Raw genomic sequence first — 19,428 nt, 5'->3', positions numbered from 1 at the left:
CCCCTTCCGAAAATCCACAAGAATCGCCGCCTGTCATGAAAATCGGTGCGAGTCAGGTGAACTTCATCAAGTAAAAATAAAGGCAAGCCATTAGTCAGGATGGGGGGGGGGGGGGGTGACTTTGGATCACACTGCCGGCCTTTGAGATCAGAGACTTACACTGATATCAGTCCAGAGTAATCTCTTAAGCCTCCTGTTGTGTTTAATGTAATTAATAAAACTCCCCGTTTGTCCGTTCGTGATCTATACGGGCCACAAACTGACAACCACCTTCAGCCACGTGGCCCACCTTGAGGTTGACAGACTCCTCCTGGGGGGGGGGAAGAGGCCTAGAAGAAGTGATGGGTAGAAAACCAACCAATGCAGGAAGGAAAGGTACCCGTCTCGTTAACCTCTGACCCCGGTTCCGTGTCAGAAATCTTCACCAGCAAAATGTCAAGGTTGCTCTTTGGATTACATAACCATGTGCGTGTGCGTGCGTGTGCGGGGGATGCTCAGCGTGGCAGCGTTCGCACGAGCCCGACGTAAGAGTTTTCACACGTGTGCACGGGAGGGCATGTTTGGAGTGTGTGCGCGCGCGCATGTGGGAATCACGCATTATCAGCCCTTCGAGTCGTTAACTAAACGGACACTGCGATATTCCTGTAAAAGCACTCCCAGTAATCACGCACACACACGCGCGCGCACACACACACCTTTGCATTATCGTTGGCCTCTGCGTAAAACCCTCTATGGAACCTGGAAGCGTGATGATGCGCGTGCAGCGATGGAGGCGCGCTACAGTGCGTGAAGCCCCGCACCAGACGCGCCGGTGTCAGCATTAAGCGCGCCCCTGCAGCACCATGCGTGTTGTCACCGACGACGCGCAAGAAACAAAACGGGACTCAAAAAAGCGCGTCCCGCTCTGGGTCGTGCATGTGCGAGCATGACGCGTGCCGTGATCGTGAGTCCGTCCGTGACACTGAAAACGCCGCCGGTGCCCCGGCGCGCACACTGCGGCATGCAAAAAGGACAAACGGATGCGTGCGTGCGTGCGTTACCAGCACGTGCACCTGACTTCCACCTGAGCGTGACGACGGGCACGTCGAACGCATTTTCCAAAGCGAATGCACGCGCTTGATCTGAGGCGTCACGCAGACCCGCCGGGACGCTTCTGCCCTTGACGCTAACGCGGATCGATCCGCGTGCGTAATCGATCTCCATTATTATACTATTAGCCGAGATGTGCACGATTTCACTGCAGATTTTGGAGGCGTTCTGGCCCCCCACCACCCCACCACCACTCACCTGTCTCGGTCCGCGCCGCCGACACGCTCCACGCCACGGAGAGGACGCTGCAGATGAAGCACACCTGCACCAGAAGCATCTCCCTCCGCTTGCGAACTTTAAATATCTTGCCAGTGATCGTCTTTCTTGACGCGCGCGCGGCGTCGGCGTCCTCGGCGTCCCGCTCCATGCCTCGGACCGGGGGGGGACACTTTTGATGCGTCCTTGAGAGCACTGCCTCCCGGTTCGCCTCTCTCTCTCTCTCCCTCTCCCTCTCTCTCCCCCTCTCCCTCACACGCAACACAGCCGGGATGCGCTCCTCATCCCAAACCGTCCTGCATGCGCGCTGATGAAGAGGAGGGAGCCGGGGCTGTCCTTCCTCTTCTTACCTTTCCTCTCCGCTGCGGGTCCCAATCACGAGAAGGGACTCCGAAAATCAATTCAGCGGCGCGAATGAATTCGTTTTCTGGAAGAGGACGAGCGTCTGGAGGGCTCCACTCGTAACACGCATCCTGTCCCGTGGTTAAATATCAGCTGCGTGCGCGTGCGCGTCCACGGTCCACGGGGCAAATGCGTCCGCGTCCCGGTCGTTAAACGCTCGACGCACCTGCGCCTGTTGAGTGAAGCCAAACAGCTCATCAAGGTTGATTGTTGAATTCTAGGCGCCTCCCACTTCACGCCAAATCCCGCCTCGGTGCGGGGGGGGGGGGGGGCGTGCGTGCTGATGGCAGAGGAGAGGACCGTCAGATGCGCTCTGCGTCCCCTTGGATGAGACCGGATCCACTTAACTTTCCCGAAGATGTTGGGGAGGCAGTGAGGATGCGTTATTTGCGCATCAAACGCGTCAGGTTGGTTTTGCGCGTCGAGGCGAGCCCGATCATGCTCCACGAGCCCAACGCACACACACGCACACACACACCAACCGGTGCGTTATGAAACCGAATCCGGGTCCCGATCACGTCCCCATTTTAATAGATTATCTGAGGTCACGCTGCACGTTTGAAGTTAGAGTTTTACTTTTTATTATTATTATTATTGCCTTAAGGTGACGTAACCAGAAAAGGTTCGGCTCCTCGTTCACACTGCAGGCATCGTTTGATACAGAATGGATCACATCAGGACCGCGTAAGAAAGAGAATCAAAGAGGGTTTCAAACACAAACATTAAAAGCCTTGAAAGTCCAGTCTTTGGTCAAAACATCAAACAGATGCTGCAGGACAGCGTCCCTCTTTTCTGTCTCAAACAGATGCTGCAGTTGCACGCTACCATGGCAACCAGTGAGGTTACCTTTTTTTTTTTTTAGTACACACTAAAACAATACCACCAAAAAAATAAACTTCATCCACTCTGTTCCTCTTCTTCTTCGACTCCAGCACGGACGCTGCCCTCGTGGAGCTCCAAACATCCGGCTGAACCAGCAGGTCAAAGTTCACAGCTGCTGCTGCTGCCTAAAGGTCGACGACCTTCACGCTCGCTTCAAGGTCGCAGGGATGCGTGTGCGCGCTGCCGCACGGATGTACAGTCGGTAACAGTGCGAAGACGTCACCTGCCGTCGCCAAGGAGACGGCCGAGCTTCCGGTTAGGCATCGCAGACGTTGCGGGTTATTAGTCGGGGCTTTCTGAATCCGTTGCCAGGCCTGTCTTTATCCTCCAGCTTGGGTCTTCTGCATGGACATACACAACACACACACACACACATGTGTGACTCATGGCCACGCCAAGGGATTAGTCCCCCTCCAGGCCACCGCCCACACAGCAGGCAGGCAATTGGGGGAGCGATGCCAGGGGCCTGCTTACGGAGGTTTAGCCGCTGCTCTACACTCAAAAAAAAAACACGCGTGGCCTCCTTTAGCGTCTGCAAGACCCGGAGGACGGCCGGCGATCTGCAGCAAACAGACGGTGCCGCGTTTGGGAGATGGGCGGAGAGTGTTTCCGCAGGTGTGAATGAACCGTGCGAGGGTTCAGTGCAGGGCAGGGCAGAGGTTCGACTTTCGAGGTTCCGCTCAGCCCAAAATGTCCCAAAGATTCAAAGCAGCCGTGTCCAATTCAGACTCAAATCCATAGATCCGGTAAAGAAACCGGCTACGAGAAAAATAGCGAGGTTATTTCCCTGCTGTGTGATTCCTTCACCTCCGTTTCTGGACACGAACGGCGTCGGCGCCGTGCTGGAGGAGGTTGAGTGGGAGTGGTCAGTGTCAGAGGTTATTATTCCACAAGGCAGGCACGAGGAGTGGAATGTGCCGTTTGAAGTTAGCACAAATGTGCTTCCTAAAATAATGATGCTAATGTAAAAGAAAAATAAGAAGAAGAAAGCCCGAGTTAGGAACACAGGGGTCGATTAAGGATATCAAAGCCGAGGCTCCGCCCACCCTTGCAGGTTCTTGCTGGAGGTTTCTGCCTATTAAAGGGCAGTTTTTCTTCCTTGCTCATGGGGGGGTGCTTTTGGGCCTCTACAATAACGTGGCTAATTAATCTGTGCCGGACTCATTGTAGAATCTTTGGTCACATGTTGTCGTCCTAGCTGCGAGTCAAAAGCGTTCCAAATCCCGGAGTTCCGGGACCGTTGCTCAAGAGTGGAAGTTACTGGCCCGCGGGGGGGTCAGTGGGGGGGGGCCCGATGTCATGCACTGATCTCTAAACTGAGCTGCACAAAGATCAACAGCCGCGGCTGTTTGCCGAGTCACTCTTCTGTGGATTCACGCTCGTCCTTTCCAGGCCTCGGCTTGTTTTCGCATTCGCTGCGGATGATTCATCGCTAACACGCGGACCCTGTGTCGCGCCGGGGAGGCACCCGGAGTTTTCCTGCGGGGGGGGTAAACAAGGAGAACTCGTCCCACGTCTTTGTTTTCCGAGTTTGAATGGATAATTGGCAGCAGCTCTTCAGGCGGTGTCGGCCGTGCCACATCACATGAGGCCGCTGAAGTGGCTCTGCAGAAAGAAGCAAGAAGCCAGATTGCATTCTGGGGGAACGCGGGTTTACGTCAAGACAGCGAATGAACGCTCTTTAAGGCCGACCCATGCAAATCGATCTCTTGTGATCTGTCCCAAACATCCGGTCAGGCACACATGACCGGTAACCCTGGGTTACGGGATCAAATCTAAAAGGCAACGTTTGCTCAGTGTGTGGACGCGCGGACGCAAAGGGATCAGGAAGACTTCACCGCCGCCGTACGCTTAGGCAGATTGAAGAGGCCAAAGTTTCATTTTCGGAGCAGGGCATCATGGGATTTTTGTGCCTCGTCTTTTGAATATTGTGAGGTTTCATAGAAATCCATCCCGTGGCTTTAAGTGGTCTGCTTAGCGAGCAGATCCGGGAATTCAAAGGGGGATTAAACTCATTCATCCTCCAACCCACAGACATGAATGGCGACACACGATGGAGACGCTTCGTTCTGAGTGAAGGGGGGGGGGGGGCGGGGGGGGGTTAGGGATTCATGATGCGACGTGACAGCCTGGTGGGGCACCTGTTGAGTCCGGGGCAGGTTCCCTTCCTCGCCTCCAGGGGGCAGAAGAGTTCCAGCTGCACGCCGGGCTGAGCTGCTCGTTACATTAAAACAGGGGCTTCAGCATCATGAAAGATAAGAGGATTAAGCTGATGGACGTTTCTGGCATTGACGGTCAATTATCAAAATGAAAATCAGTGACTGGGCAGCGCCGGCCCGGCATGCTCCTCTCCCTCCTCTTCATCTCCGCTGCAGGGGTTGGGGATGTGATGAAGCTTCTGTCTGCAGGTCTCAGAGGGTCAAAGGGTCGGGAGTAAGTAAATCAACAAATACTCGCCGGCGTTCCCGGACAGGAACGTTTTCCAGAGTCTCTCTCTGTGAGCCACGGATTAAAAAAGAAAAAGAGCATTTAAATTTTAATGTTTCTAAAGTGCAAAACTGTGTTATGCAACTGCATAAAAAAAAAAAAAAAGCACGCACGTCAAGTCCAACTCCTCCAGCCACGTGCATGATCACCACACACGTGCGCGCGCACACACAGTGTAGGAGGAGTCTCCACCACGGTGCACGCGATGCTGATGAAGATGCACCTCCTCTCCGTGCTCCGGATGAGGAGGTGGCATCGGGAGGTTCGTTAGCGAACGTGCTGCAGGAGCCACATCCAATCAGCTCCAGATGAAAATGTCTCCATCTGGTGTCACCTCAGGAACGAGTACACCTGGTCTGTAAATCAAACGCACCTCGACCGGTGCTCTGGAGGGCATATCTCCACCCGGCTAACAACAACGAACTTCTTCCCCGATAGCAGAGCCGCTAATTTAAACCGAGTTAAAAGAAGTGTTGACGGAGTTATATTTGTACTACTTTATGAAACAATCAAAATTACGGTATTATTCTGGGTTAGATACGCAGGATTAAAGGATGCAACAGATTTATCCTCCAGCATCTTTGCTTGCTGCCTCAAAACAAGCAGTGAACTCAAGACATGCCAATAAAACCCCGCCCGACCTGAAACACCGGAAACAGTGACTCTTATTTTGAAAAAAAAGGTGTGTTTAATGACAAAAAAACTAATCAGGATGTTACTGTACAGTAGAAACAGTTTTAGGGATACAAGTCTGTTACCGGGGGGGAACGGCTCCTCGCTTTCGGGGGGGGGGGGGGGACTAACATAAAAAAATAGTTTGAAGGAAAGGAAGTACAAAAAGGGAGAATGTTCTGCAGCGAAACAGCCGGCGGTAGAGGTGCGCTCGTCTCCTCTGGGCAAAGTCCTGGAGGATTGTCTCTTCTTCTGCTGCTGCTGCTGCGCCTCCTCCTCCTCCTCCTCCTCCTCCTGCTCCTGCTGCTAAACCACAGCGTACTGCTGATACAGCAGCTCCCGGATCTTATAGTAGTCGTCGCACAGGCAGCCCTCCAGGCCGATGCGGCCCGCCTCCGTCTGGACAGAGAACACGGAGACGGACACGTCTGTTTTTAGTGCTGCTGTCCCGTCCCGGCCCATTCCTACTTTCCCCTTTCCTTTCATACGCCGCTGTATTTATTCATCTTTGTTTTAGCCGAGAGTAAAAACCCAAAGCTGGCGGCTTTCGGCGCCGCCTCGCCACTCACCCTGCGGACGGCCACCATGTTGTTGCACACCAACACGCCTCCCACGAACTCGGCCTGGATCCCTTCTCTGAGCAGAACCTGCTTGAAGTCGGACAGGCGGGGCTCGTTGATGAACACGGACTGATGCCCTGGAATCTGGTGGAGAAACGAAGCTTAAAGCTCCCTAGCGACAAAGTGTTACCGTAGCAACAAGGCGGCTGTAACGTTCTCTCCACGGTACCTCGTGCGGCGGCAGCGGCTCCAGGGTGGGAATGACGTCGCTCTCTTCCGACGGCTCCTTCTCGTCCTCCCCGAACAGGCTCTTCATGGCGCGCTGCGCCGCCACCGCGGCGCTCTGCTCCACGGCGATCTCGGGGGCGGTGTCCATCGCCAGCTCGGCGTCCTCCGCGTCCTCTCGCTCGCCCTCCTCCAGCATCACCCCCGTGTCCACCTTCACCACGCGCATGTCCAGCACGCCGTCGATCCAGGCCAGCTCCGTGTCTTTGGCCCTGCAGAACTGCAGCGAGCTCACCAGGGAGTCTTTCAGCCGCACCTTCACCGCGAGGCGAGACGAGACGAGAAGAGGACGTCAGGGACGACTGCTTACGAGCCTCAGATATAATTATTGCGGAGTAAAATCTGACAGAGACAAATGAACCGAGCTTTCTCATTTCACAGGTAAACCCGGATCGGCGCTGGCCGACTCCCACCTGGTAGATGTGCGTCTCGCTGGTGGCGTCGATGGTCTCCTGCAGCTTCGGCGTGTACACTTTGATGTCCTTGCTGAACGCCTTGCAGGACTCGGCCAGCTCCAGGCTGGCTTCCGGCGGCCCGTGAACGATCACCAGCTGCCTGGGCCTCATCTGGTTGATGATCTTCTTGATGGAGTCGCCGTCGGACCGGCCTTCGTAATCGATGTACGCCACCCTCGCTCTGCAGGGAGGCGGGGGGGTCAGCTCCGGCCAGGGGGGGGGGCTCTCGTCGAACAGACGGATTTCGAGGATCACTGACCTGATTTCGAGATTTTCTACGCTGGAGACACATTTGGTGGGAAGGACGGAGAGATCCTGGTCCATCGGCTCGTCCCCGTTGGCCATCCCAGATTCCAGTTTGCTTTTCTCGTCCTCGGTGGCCTGCAGCTCGGGGACCAGGAAGTCCTCCAGCCTGCGGACGGACCGACAACGGACTCAGATATTATTAGAGCGCGCTTCGTCTGCGCCCGTCTGTGGACCGGCACCCCGCCCGGCAGCACCTGATGATCTCCCCGTACTCGTCCCACTTGATTCTCTCTTCGTGTGTGGGGAACATGGGGTAGGACTTTTTGGCTTGCTTGAAGAAGCTGCCTTTCCGGCTGCCCTCGGCCTTCATCATCAGGTCGTGGTGTTTGGTCTTCACCGCCGCCGGCTGGTCCAGCTCGTCGTCCATGTCGCTCTCGTCGCTGGAGTCCACGTCCACCCTGAGGGAAGGAAACGACAACGGCGTTCGCTGTGGAGGGTAAACGTTGTCCGGTAGCATTAAATAAACCCGTTTAAGAACATCTTATTATACTTCTGCGTGATTTTAGATCTTAAAAATCAAAGGTTTCATTCCATCCGTCTCTTCGGCGACTCCACCGACCTGCTCCACTTTCTCCCGGGACTTACTCTTTTTCTTGTTCGAGCTTTTTAGCCACTTCTTTCTTTATTTTATCTTTCTCCATGTAGTCTTCTAGGTCCTTTCCTTCAAGCTTGACCCTTCTCTTCACCTGAGATCATGAAGAAGCAGCTGGGTTGAGTGGAATGCGAGCGATGGGAGATTCCCCCTCGGGAACCCAGAAGTCAAACCCCTGAACTAAGCGTCATAAACCGTCCGCCTCACCTCCAGGTCCAGCATCTTCTCTCCCCGGTTGTCGATGAGGTAGCGGGCGAGGGTTCCGGGCGTGGTGCGGTACGTCAGGATGACAGAGTTTTTGGCCTCTTGGCACCACTGGATGAAGAGTTCTCTGGAGAAGCCGGACTCCAGATCGGGCTGGCTGCACAGCACCACCTTGGGTCTGGGCACCCGGGCCAGGTCCGCCAGACTGTGGCACAGGGTCAAGTGGCGGAACTGGAACGGGTTGTTTCTCTTGTCTTCGAAGCACCTCATGAGCTTATCGCTCATCCACTCCACCTGGACGCAAACAAAACGGATCCGCAAAGACAACTCGAGCGAGGCGACACCATTTAAACCTCAGGGAAGTGTGGAGATCTTCGCGTCTTCCCACCTGCGACTTGGAGAACTCCACCACGTTATAGCTGACGTTGTTCAGCAGCGCCAGAGGATAGACTCCCAGCCCGGCGTCTTTCGTCCTCCAAATCTGATCGAGGAGCTGCGCCAGCTCCAACACGCGACCAGCCGTATCCACGGCGATCAGGACGTTGCCGTCGCCGCGAAGCGTCTCCATGACGTTGGCTGTGAACACGCAGGGGGAAAAAAGCAGCACCGATATTGTAGCTTTGGATGGGATCCAAAAGTCAGCCTGTCATGTGATCGTGAAAATGCAACTTCTTTTTAAAGGTTTATTACTGCCATAAAACACGCACATTACTACAGAATACTCACTGAGCAGCATCTCGTCTCTTTGCTTGCGACGCGGCTGTACATACGCGGCATTGAACGAATCCGTGATCAGCAGGGAGGGGCGACTGATGCTCTCCAACGTGCAGCCGTTCAGGTGGCTGGAAAGGAGGAACAAAATGGAAACGACAAAGGCGTAAACTTAAAAAGCACAATAAAGCCAACAGGAATGTTTCTGCCCGTTCTCCACACATCTCTCTTTTGTGGTTGAAGTCCACCGCATAAACGATCTCTTCCTCCCCGTCCTTCACGATTTTCCAAATGGTGCCTCCAATCATGTGGCCGGCCGGGAGGGGAGTGATGGAGAGGCCGTGCCCTTTTCCTGCCGGGTGGAAAGAAAGATACGGAGCATTTTCTTATAAGAAAAAAACAACACGACAACAACACGCACCTGAAGCGCGAGAGTCTCATACGAGCTCACCTTTCAGATTGACAATCTGAGAGTATTTGAGTTGCTGGATTTTATCAAAAGCGCAGTCCACGTCATCGAGAGTGAACAGCGTGAAATCCTCGCTGTTATTTCGGGACTAAGTGGGAAGAAGGGAACGATTCAAACGATTAACCGGGCGATAAAGCTCCGTTAACGGACACGTGACCTTCCCCTCCCCCCCCGTTACCTGATACAGGTCATACATGAACATCTGGCCCATCTTGTAGACGGGGATGGTGGCGTAGATGGTGCAGTTTAACCCCAGTTTGCCCACGGCATAGGGCAGAGCGCCCAGGTGAATGGGGTCAGGGTGGGACAGGAGCACAGCGTCGACCTGGTGGACATATCTGGATGGGGGGGGGGACGCAGACACTTACATTAATCAGCGACACACACGGATCGGATCCCACCGAAGCCGCACTCACCGTTTCATGGCATCAATGATGTCCATGGAGAAGTTCTCGTCCCAGCCACAGTCGAGCAGGAAGCGGAATTCATCCACCTGCAGCAGGTAGCAGAGAGCCGACTCCTCCTGGACGCCCGACACCGCCGTCAGCTTGATAATGGACGTCATCTTTCTTCAGCTGCAACGCCGGTAGATTGAAGTTAGCACAACCCGCGTTAAATCGATCCCCGCATCACGCATTCTTTGCGTGTCTCGGTTACAGGTGAGCCACCGGAAACAAAGAAAACGAACACAGACGTTCATCTGAAATTATGCTGCAGAATAAGATAAGACTCTGCGGAATGTTTCCCAGCTGATATAATAACAGGAACACAGAGTAAACGCTAGCTAGCCGCGGCTAAATGTTGTTCGCACACGAGCAATAGCGGAACATATTGCCCGGCAAACTGAGCATTAGCATGCTAGCTACAGTTTATCTTGTGGGGGTGCAAATGACTTGGAACGACAATTTAATGCGCAACGTACCATCAGATGTGATCTATTTGTTCATATATCTCCAGTCGGGACAGATGCGCAAGACGTGGATTTTCTACCGTTCTCAAATTAAGACATTTTCGGTCGCGTTTGACGAACGCACGTCGCTAGCAAGGACGTTAGCCGCATCGTCATATGTCAAAGGGCGTAGGAGCGTACCAAGTGCATACAAACGAATATACGACAAATTTAAACAACGAATCTACCGTGCAGCTTTTCAACAAATATGGTACGAAAAAAAGTTAATTAATACAGTTCAAGCCACAAGTCAGCCCACGATAGGGAACACAGATTTTAAAATTGTCGGGGGGGGGTTTTGTCAGAAATGTACGCCAGGTATTTTCACAGTTGGTATAGTCCTACGTCCTCTGTATCCGGTGAACGAGAAGCTGAAGGCCACGACTCGGTGTAAACATAAGGTGATATTTAACGTCCTGTTTTGTTGTCGTCGCTTGTTTATTGCTATAACATGACATGTTAACTATGCTAAACGCATTTAACCAAATACCGAACGGAAAAGCCGTACTAAACGAAAGCCCGACACGTATTGCTAATGCTAATGCTAGGTTAAGGCTGTAGCTGCTGCTACATTAAGCTAAAGCTAACTGGGATCCGCATTTTAGCTCTTTTATAGGTAGTTGAAATGTCACACACATCGCAAATGGGGGGTATTACGGATACTGCATGTACAATTGGAAGTAGTTCCGACTTTCATGGCGAAAATAGGGCTCCCCGGCCTCCAAAAGGCTTCTGACATCAGGTAATCGTGTCCAAAGGCACAAAAAGAAGGGTACCATTAGTTGTATTTACACAAGTTAATCAATTCCTTCTGAGACAATCGTCCAGTTCATGCTGCCGCCGCTGGAAGCTTCGTCCAGGCTGTAGATCGCTGTTTGTTATAGTCTGGGTTTCTACTTGTTTCTGCAGGAACTATGGTTAACGTTGCAGCACTCGTTCGTGACAACGTGATGCATATCTTGGTGCCCATGGGCTTCGTGATCGGCTGGTACCTCGACAGAAGACAAGATGAGGGTCTGACAGCTTTCAGGAATAAAAGCCTTTTGTATAGTAGGTAAGAATAATCAATTGGTCTACCTTTTTCGATTTCAATCTGTTGCGCTTGGGTCAAAATACATCAAACTAAGGGCTGCTTTTTACCAATCAGCGTTACGTATAAACAGAACGCAGACGAATGCATTAAAAAAAACATTCTTGTTGATGTGGATCTCTTTAGGGAGCTGAAGCCTGGCGAGGAGGTGACTTGGAAGTAAACCGGCCCCGCCTGAACCGATTCCCTCGCTGCATCTGCTTTCATGTTGGATGCTCCAGTCGTCTTTAATGAGTTGTATCAACTGTTAATAAACATGCTCTTCCACCAAAATGTGTTTCTCGTAGAGTAAATTCAGTTCGAAGAAAACAACTTCATTTAATAAAAGTTTATTTGAAACTTGATCGGTGAGTAAAGCTCACAAAATCCGTGAAGTATTCTCTATTCGGGGGGATTATTTTATTTTACAGAAGCACTTTGAATCTTCTGCCTCTACAGAGGCTCTGCGGTGTGGATAATCCCCCTCTCAAACAGCAGCTCAGCCAAAGCAATCTGAGGAAAAAAGAACCGTGTGAAATAAACAACTTGACCTATTCGGTGGGAAAGAAAAGAACAGACACGCAAAATTATCCACAGACATGAAAGAAATGATGTGCATGAACTTCAAACGTACCCTGTCCTCTGCAGAATAACAGGGGAAACTCCCTACTGTAGCGAATTTTGGATATGTCTGGATCAGAAACTCCATGGCATCGATGTACTGGGGGGGAGGGGGGAACGATTAAACTGTGACTATCAGTCTGTTATCTGCAATTGATTTGATTCACACTGATCCTACCTCAGTTTTTATCTCCAAACTCTTGAGCTCCTCCTTGTGGAACACTCTGGAGTTGTCTGTTGCGTAGTAAAGATGAACGTCCTCTCCATCGCTGCATAACCTGGGAAGAGGGAACGCTCGGTGAAGAAACCTGCTTTCTCTCTTTTGAGGAGTCCGTTTTAAAAAGGAGGTTGCGAAACGCCACCTGGCGCATCCGTCTCGCAGCAGCCTGACTCTGGTCTGAGTGGCGATTGGCGAGCCGACATCCGTAGCGCGACCTCGCTCCCACCTGGTCGGCGCTCCTTTTACACTGGAGGCCAGTTCCTCTGTGGACGAGTCGGCAAAATCGAAACACTTGATTTAAAAAAAAAAAATTAAAAAAAGTTAAACCAGGATGCGACCACCACACACCTGGAGTGAGTGCGGGAGGAAGGCAGTCGTGGAGGAAGTCTCTCGCTTTCTGATCCACGGCCGCATCAACCGGAGCGTAATTTGCTAGCTTCTTCACCAGACTCTGAATGTGTGAGAAGAATTTCCCCCTGCGTGGATCGTCCTGAAAACACAGACGCTGCTCATTTGTTCTGAGGGACACCCCCCCCCAAGGAAGAGCAAATATAAAACAATAACCGCTCACCTTGTCAGAGTTCTGTACGCCCATGTACGTCAGGTAGTCGAGCGGTAAGCCCCGTCTGAAGTCCACGTCTTCCTCCATTGCCATTTCCATTGCTGCTGGAACCACCTGAAGGAGGAGCGGATCCATGCAAACACAGTGAGCACACCCGATTAAGAGACTAGAGCGCATTCTGTACTGTGGGAGTTTTTGACTTGAACAGTCCCAGGTTGGCTGTTTCATGGACTATAATATAAATAACCGGCATCTTTTCATGCACTTTAGCCCGACTGCTGCCTTTTCTGAACCGTGTTCGACTCTCAAAGTGCCTTACCTTCTGGAGCAGATCCCCCCAGCTGTTCTTCTGGTAGGAGGAAACTGTGATGTGGAGGGAGTGATTGTCGGGGAGGCAGTCTCCCTGGTGGATGAATCCCCGGGGGAAATAGAGAAGGTCGCCGGCTTCCATCAACACATCCATTATCGGCTCCCCAATTTCTGCCTGGTCAAAGTTTGCTGGAGAGAAAGCGCAGAAGCATCTTTAAAAAAAAAAAAAAGTTAGAAGTGCTGCATGAAGCGAATCTTTTTTTTTTTTAAAACTTACGACTCGAAAACACAGGCAAGACCTGATCTTCTGCCCTAAGGAGAGAAAAAAAACAATTAAAAAACAACTTCACATTTTGTTCCTTGGTCATTCATCTACTTATGAAAAGTTATTTTCGGACAACGCCGCTCCTCGGTGCAGCCCACCTCGGGTTGTACACTCTCCAGTGCTTCCTCCCCTCCAACTGAACCACAAACGCTTCGATGTCGTCGTAATGTGGCGCAAATCCTTGCGTTCCAGGCGGCGTCAGGTATCTGATGATAATAAATAAAAGAGGCCGATTTCAATAGAAGGATCCAAATGCGTTTCCCCAGAAGGAGGAAGCCGTTTCCAGACGTTGACCTACACGTTTGCCCCGACCATGCTGCCGAACTGCTCCTGAAGGACGGACAGCACATTCCACACTGTGGAGGAGAACGCCTGGGGGTTCAGCATACGGAGGGAGCAGCCACTCTGGGAATGTGAGAGATGATGACGATGATGATGATGCACTGACTTGGTTTAAGAATATAATACCCACTTGTGTCTTAGAAATGAGTTGTATACTGCTGGCTGTTACCTCATAGAGGTCCCACACAGTGAAGGGCAGAGCTCTCCCTGCAGGGTTGTGCGTTTTCCTCGTGCCGTCGGTGTAACTCGTGACATCCAGGTTGACGCCATACTGAACGGCCTCCTGAGAAATAATGGGGAGACGTCACCAAAGCTCCTCTGGCACTTCATTTCATATGATTTCTTTGGGTGTAAATTTGAAATGAACAACACAGCAACGATAGTGTTGATAAACCGGCGCCAGATGCATTATGGGTAATATTCCAGATCCTCACCTGTCTTAATATGCGATCGAACTCTGCTGTGGAGAAGAATCCCTCGTAGTAATTTGGATCATTACGTTTGACGAATATCGGCTTCTTTTCCCACGTTTCCCTGACGAAGGGACAATTTTTTTTAAAAATAAAATACTTTGTTAATCCAGTATGATCCCAGCGTTTCCAGCAAACATACTCATACCACACCTAAAGAAGGACTCGACAGGAATGGGGCTGATGAGCCACTGGAACAGCCGGCTGGCTCGCTCCCTGCTGTTGTTGACTCCAGCCAGGTTGGCTAGCAAAGCGCTGAGATCCTCAGCATCTCCATTCGCACAGTCTTCCTCTTCCTGAAGCATAAAGAGTCATGAGTGTACAGCAAACACACAAAAAACAAAACTGTGTTGATATTAGAATAACAGGACATGTTAAAAACTTACTTTAGTACGTCCCAGCAGGCTTTCTTCGTTTTGTGCAGACGTTACCAGCTTCTTCCCAATTTTCTTCTTCTTAGGTTTTGACTGACTTTTAGGTTTGTTGATCTTATTGACCCCATTTTCTCTTTTCCTTTTCTCCTTGTCCAATACCTTGAAAATTATAAATTAATACAGGCAAAAACAAGGATCAGTGAAGAAAATATTGATGTTGTAACCAATTCAGCAGGTCTGTGCTAGTTTGTATGTCGTCCATTTTTCAATTTTTTTTTATCACAAATGAACTAGATCGATATCTACCTGATAAATCAGTATTTACCTGCTGGGAAGCCTTCTTAACAGGAGCAGAGTCTGGAGAAAGCGTTCGATATAACGCTAAAGCGGACATGTGTTTTTTTCGCTCCATGGTTCAATCACACGTCATCACCCTGCGACTGCTGGGGTTTCTTCTTCGAAACAATATTTAATAGACTCACCACTGCCCCCCCATGGACATGTACTTGAACTACAGGATAACAGCAATTTGTTTACGGTAACTCTTGCTCCTTCTCGGTAAAACAATCTTAAATGTATTTTTTTTTTTTTTTTGATTTACATCTGACATAATGAGCAATAAATATATCTAATTACGAGAGTCAATAATTTAATACTGTATGGCCTATGGATGGTTTAAATCATTTATTTAGGCTGGTGTGCTATTGTAAGTGTAATTCCGATTTTCTTTAAATATACTGTATTCGTAGAATTATCAGTTAGTGTATTTCTATGCGTTACAAAACATGAAGGGGGTTTTCCGGCCATGATTCACGACGCAGTACCCACACCGACCACTAGAGGGAACATTCCCCTAATATTTCAGGCGCTGTAAGACCCATGATGCTTTGCGGCAGACCGTCCGTTCCGTTCGTCCACTAGCCGTCGCTCCAACAATGCAGCTTTTAATGGTGCTGCTAGCGGTACCCGCGGAAAGCGCAGCCGCGCCGCTCACTCGTCCGGACACCGTCGTCGTTTATATTCAACACGACTACGTTTTTAGCGTCTGACAAACCCTCCGGGCGGCCGCGAGTCGTTTTTCTGGAGATTCTTGACGCTTCGGTTGGGGGTGAGTTCAAGCTATCACCCGCCTTGCCCGTGAAGGAGAGGGGATTTTTAATGTTGTGACCGTCGCTGGCTAGCAGGCTAGCAGGCTAGCTAATTGGCCAGATGATGCATGTGCAGCCTTCCTCCAGGGCGTCATTAACGCAATACAGTAACATCCTCGAGTTCTCGTGGTGTCACAGATGCTGATTTTCTTCGCAAGGTATTTATAAATGGTTGTTTTTTTTTTGGTGGGACTTTGTGTTTTGTGGGCTCGAGTCCCGGTCTCTCGTTGCTTGTATGTCGTGGGTCTGTTTTGCTTTGATCTCTACTGAAACCACCGAGCCGGTGAAATCGATGCTTTACCGGGGATGAGGCTGGCTTTAAAACATTGGGCTGTTGATGCTTCAGGCGTTTTAACATTTGGAGCCTCCATTTAATTCCATCACTTTCCTTCAATTCACAATTGAATGCCGATCTTAAGTTATTCTGATTATGACATTCACAGTGAGTCGACATTGTTTTTAAACCGATTTTGAACTGATTGATTGAAGTAGTTTATTGCCATTGTCAACGGGGGTTCATATACTAGTCATTTTTCTCGTTGAAGTCGTGCAAAATGTAACAGTAATGACTAAGTTACAAAAAAACGTGTAAGTACAGAACACATCACAAAACAGCAGCAGCAGGAGTGGATACACAGATGTGTACTAGCAGCAGAAAAACTAGTTTAATCACATAGTGCAAACAGAACAGTGCAAGTTATTGGTTGATAAATGACTCAACAAAAACTCTTCTGCAATCTGCAAGAACGGGTCCGCAGAGACTCTGCTTTCTGCGCAGACGGAACGTTTTTAATGTGGTCGAAACATTGGACGGCCTTATTTTATAAATCTCTTATCCAGTCCATTTGAACCTTTTGCATTATTTCTTTGATGTATCTTTTTTTTTCAAGGTTGTTTTTACTGTTTTTGATGACTGTTCCGTGTCGTCCTGTACGTTGTGATTGCGTTACCGTTGTTGTTGACCTCTGCAAACCAAATTTCCCCTTGAGGGACAATTAAGCTCTGAACTGAACCAGAATTCCGGACTTTCCATTCTAATGCTGGTGTCTTTTGTATAAGATAAAACATTCCTTTATTTTACAATGGGAAACTCCGAGTTAAAGCAGCGACAGCAGAACGGGTTTCTAGACAAACACGCAAGATGATCTGTACAGATTATATTTTTTAACAGCAGAGTGGAATTAGGAGCGTTTTATTGCACTGGTAGTTTTCATTGTAGAGTCTGACAGCAGCAGGACAGAATGTCCTACGATACGGCTCCTTCAGACACCTTGGGTGTAACATCCTACAGCGGTAATAAGCCGATAGTAAGCTGATGACTGACATGGTGCGACGTGTTCCTGGCACCGGGAATACATGTTGAAGCTGCAGGATTTCACAACAATCCGGCTGAAGCGGTTAAAAATTAAACACTGAGGGAAAAATAAAAAGGCATATTTGCTCACCTGTCCTTCCTGTCGAACAAATCAAACAAGAGGAAGTGGAACCGGCACGGGGGGGAAGGAAACGAGACCAAATTCATCTCGGGCTTTAACAACATGACTCGGCGTGGCGTGGATTCCCCGTGTTGACACGTCCGCCGGTTCGATCGTACGCTGCAATCATTTTGTCATATCAGGGGGCTAATCACCCTGCCCCCCCCCCCCACCCTCCCACAATCCCTCAGTTCTGGAGGTTGAGGCATGTGGGGGGGGGGGGGGGTTCTGGCAGCTGTTGTCGGGCCGAGTCAATCTGTTGCAGCCTGAGTGGGAAAGAGGTGATCCGATTCTGCAATGCCAGAATCGGATCATTTTTCGGATCATCTCTTTCTCTGTTCACCGGTCCAAATCTGACTAGTGTTCGTCCAAGCGGCAAAAAGTTCATCAGGTGTGGCGGCAGCAAACGTTTTAATAAAGGTGGGGTAAAGTAAAAGGCGCAGAGCACTGCTAAAGGACAATAACGCGGCTCGTAAACAAAGCTTCTCTGGTGTTTCTGCACGGGTGAGACCTGCACGTCCCGTTTACTCCATGCTTGAAGAATGTATTTTAAATATAGAAGTGGGGTAATTTCTGTGCATCACACATCAAAGGTATTGATTTACTTTTAAAGGACGGGGCATCATGGCTGCATCTCTGCAACGGCGCTCAACGCCAAACCAGCCTGCAGCTGAGCGATGGGTAATGCTGCCATTGTAATTGATCTCCACAACCCATTTAAGAGCAGAGGGATCAATGCTTTCAGTCGCTTGTTTATATGCCCGACGGGAGGGCAGAGAAGTTATTCTGCAGATCGGGAGCGATTCGCTTTCTGCTTCTAACTTAAAGTTCCTCCAGACTCGATGTTTACCTCGGTGCCGAAGGCGTTCTGTTGTTCCTTAATCACCGCACCTCCACCGAGGTGTGGCGGAGGTGACGCAATCGCCGGCGTTCGTTTGTAGAGAGGCCGGAACGGATTAAATGTTTCTGATATTTTATATGGGAAACATTTCATTGAGATTTACGAGCAAATCGAGTTACAAGAGCAGTCCAGCAATGAATTATACTCTCATCTCAAGGTATTACTGTGTTATTGAATATTACTCAGGAACAATGATCAATAATCGGTATGTCTAGCCACTGAAAAGAAAAACTGGGGGGGGGGGGGGGGGGAAAGTCCTTGAAGGCATTTTGTATGTAAAGTTGAAGGTGCAGCTGCATGGAGACGCGTAGCAGCAAGAAATGGTTCATTTGGGGATATTTCAATCACATGCCTGCCTTGTGATTGGCTTGTACCTCTCCTCATTCCTCTCTTTGACACGCACACCAGCTATATATCAAACTGCTGTTCATCAAGCAGCAGGAATGTCGATAGCCGTGAGAGCGGCTCGTGGAAAGTACTGCTTTGTTCGGATGATGTCGAAGGGGAACAATTTGGACGCCTTGGTTGGCACCAGATTTGTCGAAGTAGCTCCAAGAACAATCTAGAACCTTTTTGTGCTGATCCAGATCACCATGTGGACGGTGTAAATCCAATTATGAGGGGGGAATGCTTTTCTGTGTTTATATTTAAAATGCTGCATGCTTGAAAATACACCAGCTCCTAATAGATGTTAAGCATGAACCGACGAGGAAGGTGAATTAGCATTTATTTTTCTTGCGATAATACCGAAGCAGAAGCCCAACCACCCAAGGCCTCGAAAAAATCTCTCGGAAGACTTCAAAGTGAAACAGCCGTGAGCGCTGAAGTCGGGATCAAAAGATGCAGCTGGGCTCCGAGGCTCGAAGCCCTGAAGGCCCTTTTCCTTTTCCGAACCGGTTTCGATAATTTCCCGTCAGACTTTTATCGGAAATGCTCAGTCACCGGAGTCGGAAATGAGCTCGGCATGCAGGAAGGAGGAATCGAATGACGTTTTGCCCGAGGTGCTGTTGGTGTATGACTCGGGTGCTGGTTTATCTGTATTCATCCTCTCTGTGTGAGGAGAGTGGAAGGAGCGGATACCCGACCCCTGGTTTTCTGCAGCGTACTATAGCAGGAAGTCATGCAGAGAATGCATTGACGTTCAGAGAATAAATCATTAAACTACAACGATGAAGTCCACTAATTGTCGGCTTATTGCTTTTTCTTTTTCTCTTCCAGGATCCTGCCTTGAAAAGATAAGATTCAAGCAATACTTCTTCAGGGGGGGGGCGGAGTTCAAGCCAAGGGTGTCGAAAATGATAGTGGAACTGGGCCCGTAGAGCGACCTCCTCAC

The 19,428-nt window shown here is 50.1% G+C and overlaps 4 protein-coding genes across 4 annotated transcripts in view; 1 reads left to right on the top strand and 3 right to left on the bottom strand.

Annotated features, from left to right (window-relative positions):
- Positions 1-1,456, bottom strand: part of slc24a4b (solute carrier family 24 member 4b) — a 13,235-nt gene extending 11,779 nt beyond the window's left edge. The window contains exons 1-2 of the mRNA XM_068754106.1: positions 1,288-1,456; positions 1,041-1,063 (exon numbers count right to left, since the gene is read on the bottom strand). Coding sequence (XP_068610207.1) covers positions 1,041-1,063; positions 1,288-1,456 — 192 coding nt within the window. The remainder of the gene's footprint in view (positions 1-1,040; positions 1,064-1,287) is intronic.
- A 4,307-nt stretch (positions 1,457-5,763) lies between these two features.
- On the bottom strand, positions 5,764-10,294 carry cpsf2 (cleavage and polyadenylation specific factor 2). Its single transcript, XM_068753744.1, has 15 exons — positions 10,253-10,294; positions 9,747-9,905; positions 9,509-9,668; positions 9,313-9,418; positions 9,084-9,213; positions 8,877-8,992; positions 8,539-8,726; positions 8,154-8,444; positions 7,940-8,040; positions 7,549-7,752; positions 7,308-7,460; positions 7,007-7,229; positions 6,538-6,849; positions 6,318-6,452; positions 5,764-6,147 (listed from the first exon to the last, which is right to left on the bottom strand). Exons 2-15 carry the CDS (start codon positions 9,893-9,895, stop codon positions 6,055-6,057), a joined length of 2,361 nt encoding a protein of 786 aa, XP_068609845.1. The 5' UTR covers positions 9,896-9,905; positions 10,253-10,294; the 3' UTR covers positions 5,764-6,054.
- Positions 10,295-10,553: 259 nt separating this feature from the next.
- On the top strand, positions 10,554-11,646 carry LOC137909222 (NADH dehydrogenase [ubiquinone] 1 beta subcomplex subunit 1). Its single transcript, XM_068753657.1, has 3 exons — positions 10,554-10,680; positions 11,189-11,333; positions 11,496-11,646. Exons 2-3 carry the CDS (start codon positions 11,194-11,196, stop codon positions 11,530-11,532), a joined length of 177 nt encoding a protein of 58 aa, XP_068609758.1. The 5' UTR covers positions 10,554-10,680; positions 11,189-11,193; the 3' UTR covers positions 11,533-11,646.
- An 89-nt stretch (positions 11,647-11,735) lies between these two features.
- riox1 (ribosomal oxygenase 1) lies at positions 11,736-15,001 on the bottom strand. Its single transcript, XM_068753656.1, has 15 exons — positions 14,897-15,001; positions 14,584-14,730; positions 14,351-14,493; positions 14,162-14,261; positions 13,897-14,010; positions 13,684-13,790; positions 13,484-13,591; positions 13,338-13,372; positions 13,071-13,249; positions 12,761-12,865; positions 12,538-12,679; positions 12,332-12,452; positions 12,148-12,247; positions 11,983-12,069; positions 11,736-11,861 (listed from the first exon to the last, which is right to left on the bottom strand). Exons 1-15 carry the CDS (start codon positions 14,981-14,983, stop codon positions 11,802-11,804), a joined length of 1,635 nt encoding a protein of 544 aa, XP_068609757.1. The 5' UTR covers positions 14,984-15,001; the 3' UTR covers positions 11,736-11,801.
- Positions 15,002-19,428: the final 4,427 nt, after the last annotated feature.

This window comes from Brachionichthys hirsutus, chromosome 20, assembly GCF_040956055.1.
Source record: "Brachionichthys hirsutus isolate HB-005 chromosome 20, CSIRO-AGI_Bhir_v1, whole genome shotgun sequence".
Classification (NCBI taxonomy): domain Eukaryota; kingdom Metazoa; phylum Chordata; class Actinopteri; order Lophiiformes; family Brachionichthyidae; genus Brachionichthys; species Brachionichthys hirsutus.
Note: the sequence above shows the minus strand (reverse complement) of the source record. Positions and strands in the feature narration are given on the sequence as shown.

Excerpts from the sequence above, each read along its gene's own strand:
- LOC137909222 (XM_068753657.1), top strand. The coding sequence starts at position 11,194 with ATGGTTAACGTTGCAGCACTCGTTCGTGACAACGTGATGCATATCTTG. Across the intron at positions 11,334-11,495 it reads AAAAGCCTTTTGTATAGTAG|GGAGCTGAAGCCTGGCGAGG; the intron begins GTAAGAATAATC and ends GGATCTCTTTAG.
- cpsf2 (XM_068753744.1), bottom strand. The coding sequence starts at position 9,895 with ATGACGTCCATTATCAAGCTGACGGCGGTGTCGGGCGTCCAGGAGGAG. Across the intron at positions 9,669-9,746 it reads ATCATTGATGCCATGAAACG|ATATGTCCACCAGGTCGACG; the intron begins GTGAGTGCGGCT and ends CCCCCCATCCAG. Across the intron at positions 8,727-8,876 it reads AAGAGACGAGATGCTGCTCA|CCAACGTCATGGAGACGCTT; the intron begins GTGAGTATTCTG and ends GCGTGTTCACAG.
- riox1 (XM_068753656.1), bottom strand. The coding sequence starts at position 14,983 with ATGGAGCGAAAAAAACACATGTCCGCTTTAGCGTTATATCGAACGCTT. Across the intron at positions 14,011-14,161 it reads TCGATCGCATATTAAGACAG|GAGGCCGTTCAGTATGGCGT; the intron begins GTGAGGATCTGG and ends ATTATTTCTCAG. Across the intron at positions 13,373-13,483 it reads TGGAGAGTGTACAACCCGAG|GGCAGAAGATCAGGTCTTGC; the intron begins GTGGGCTGCACC and ends TTCTCTCCTTAG.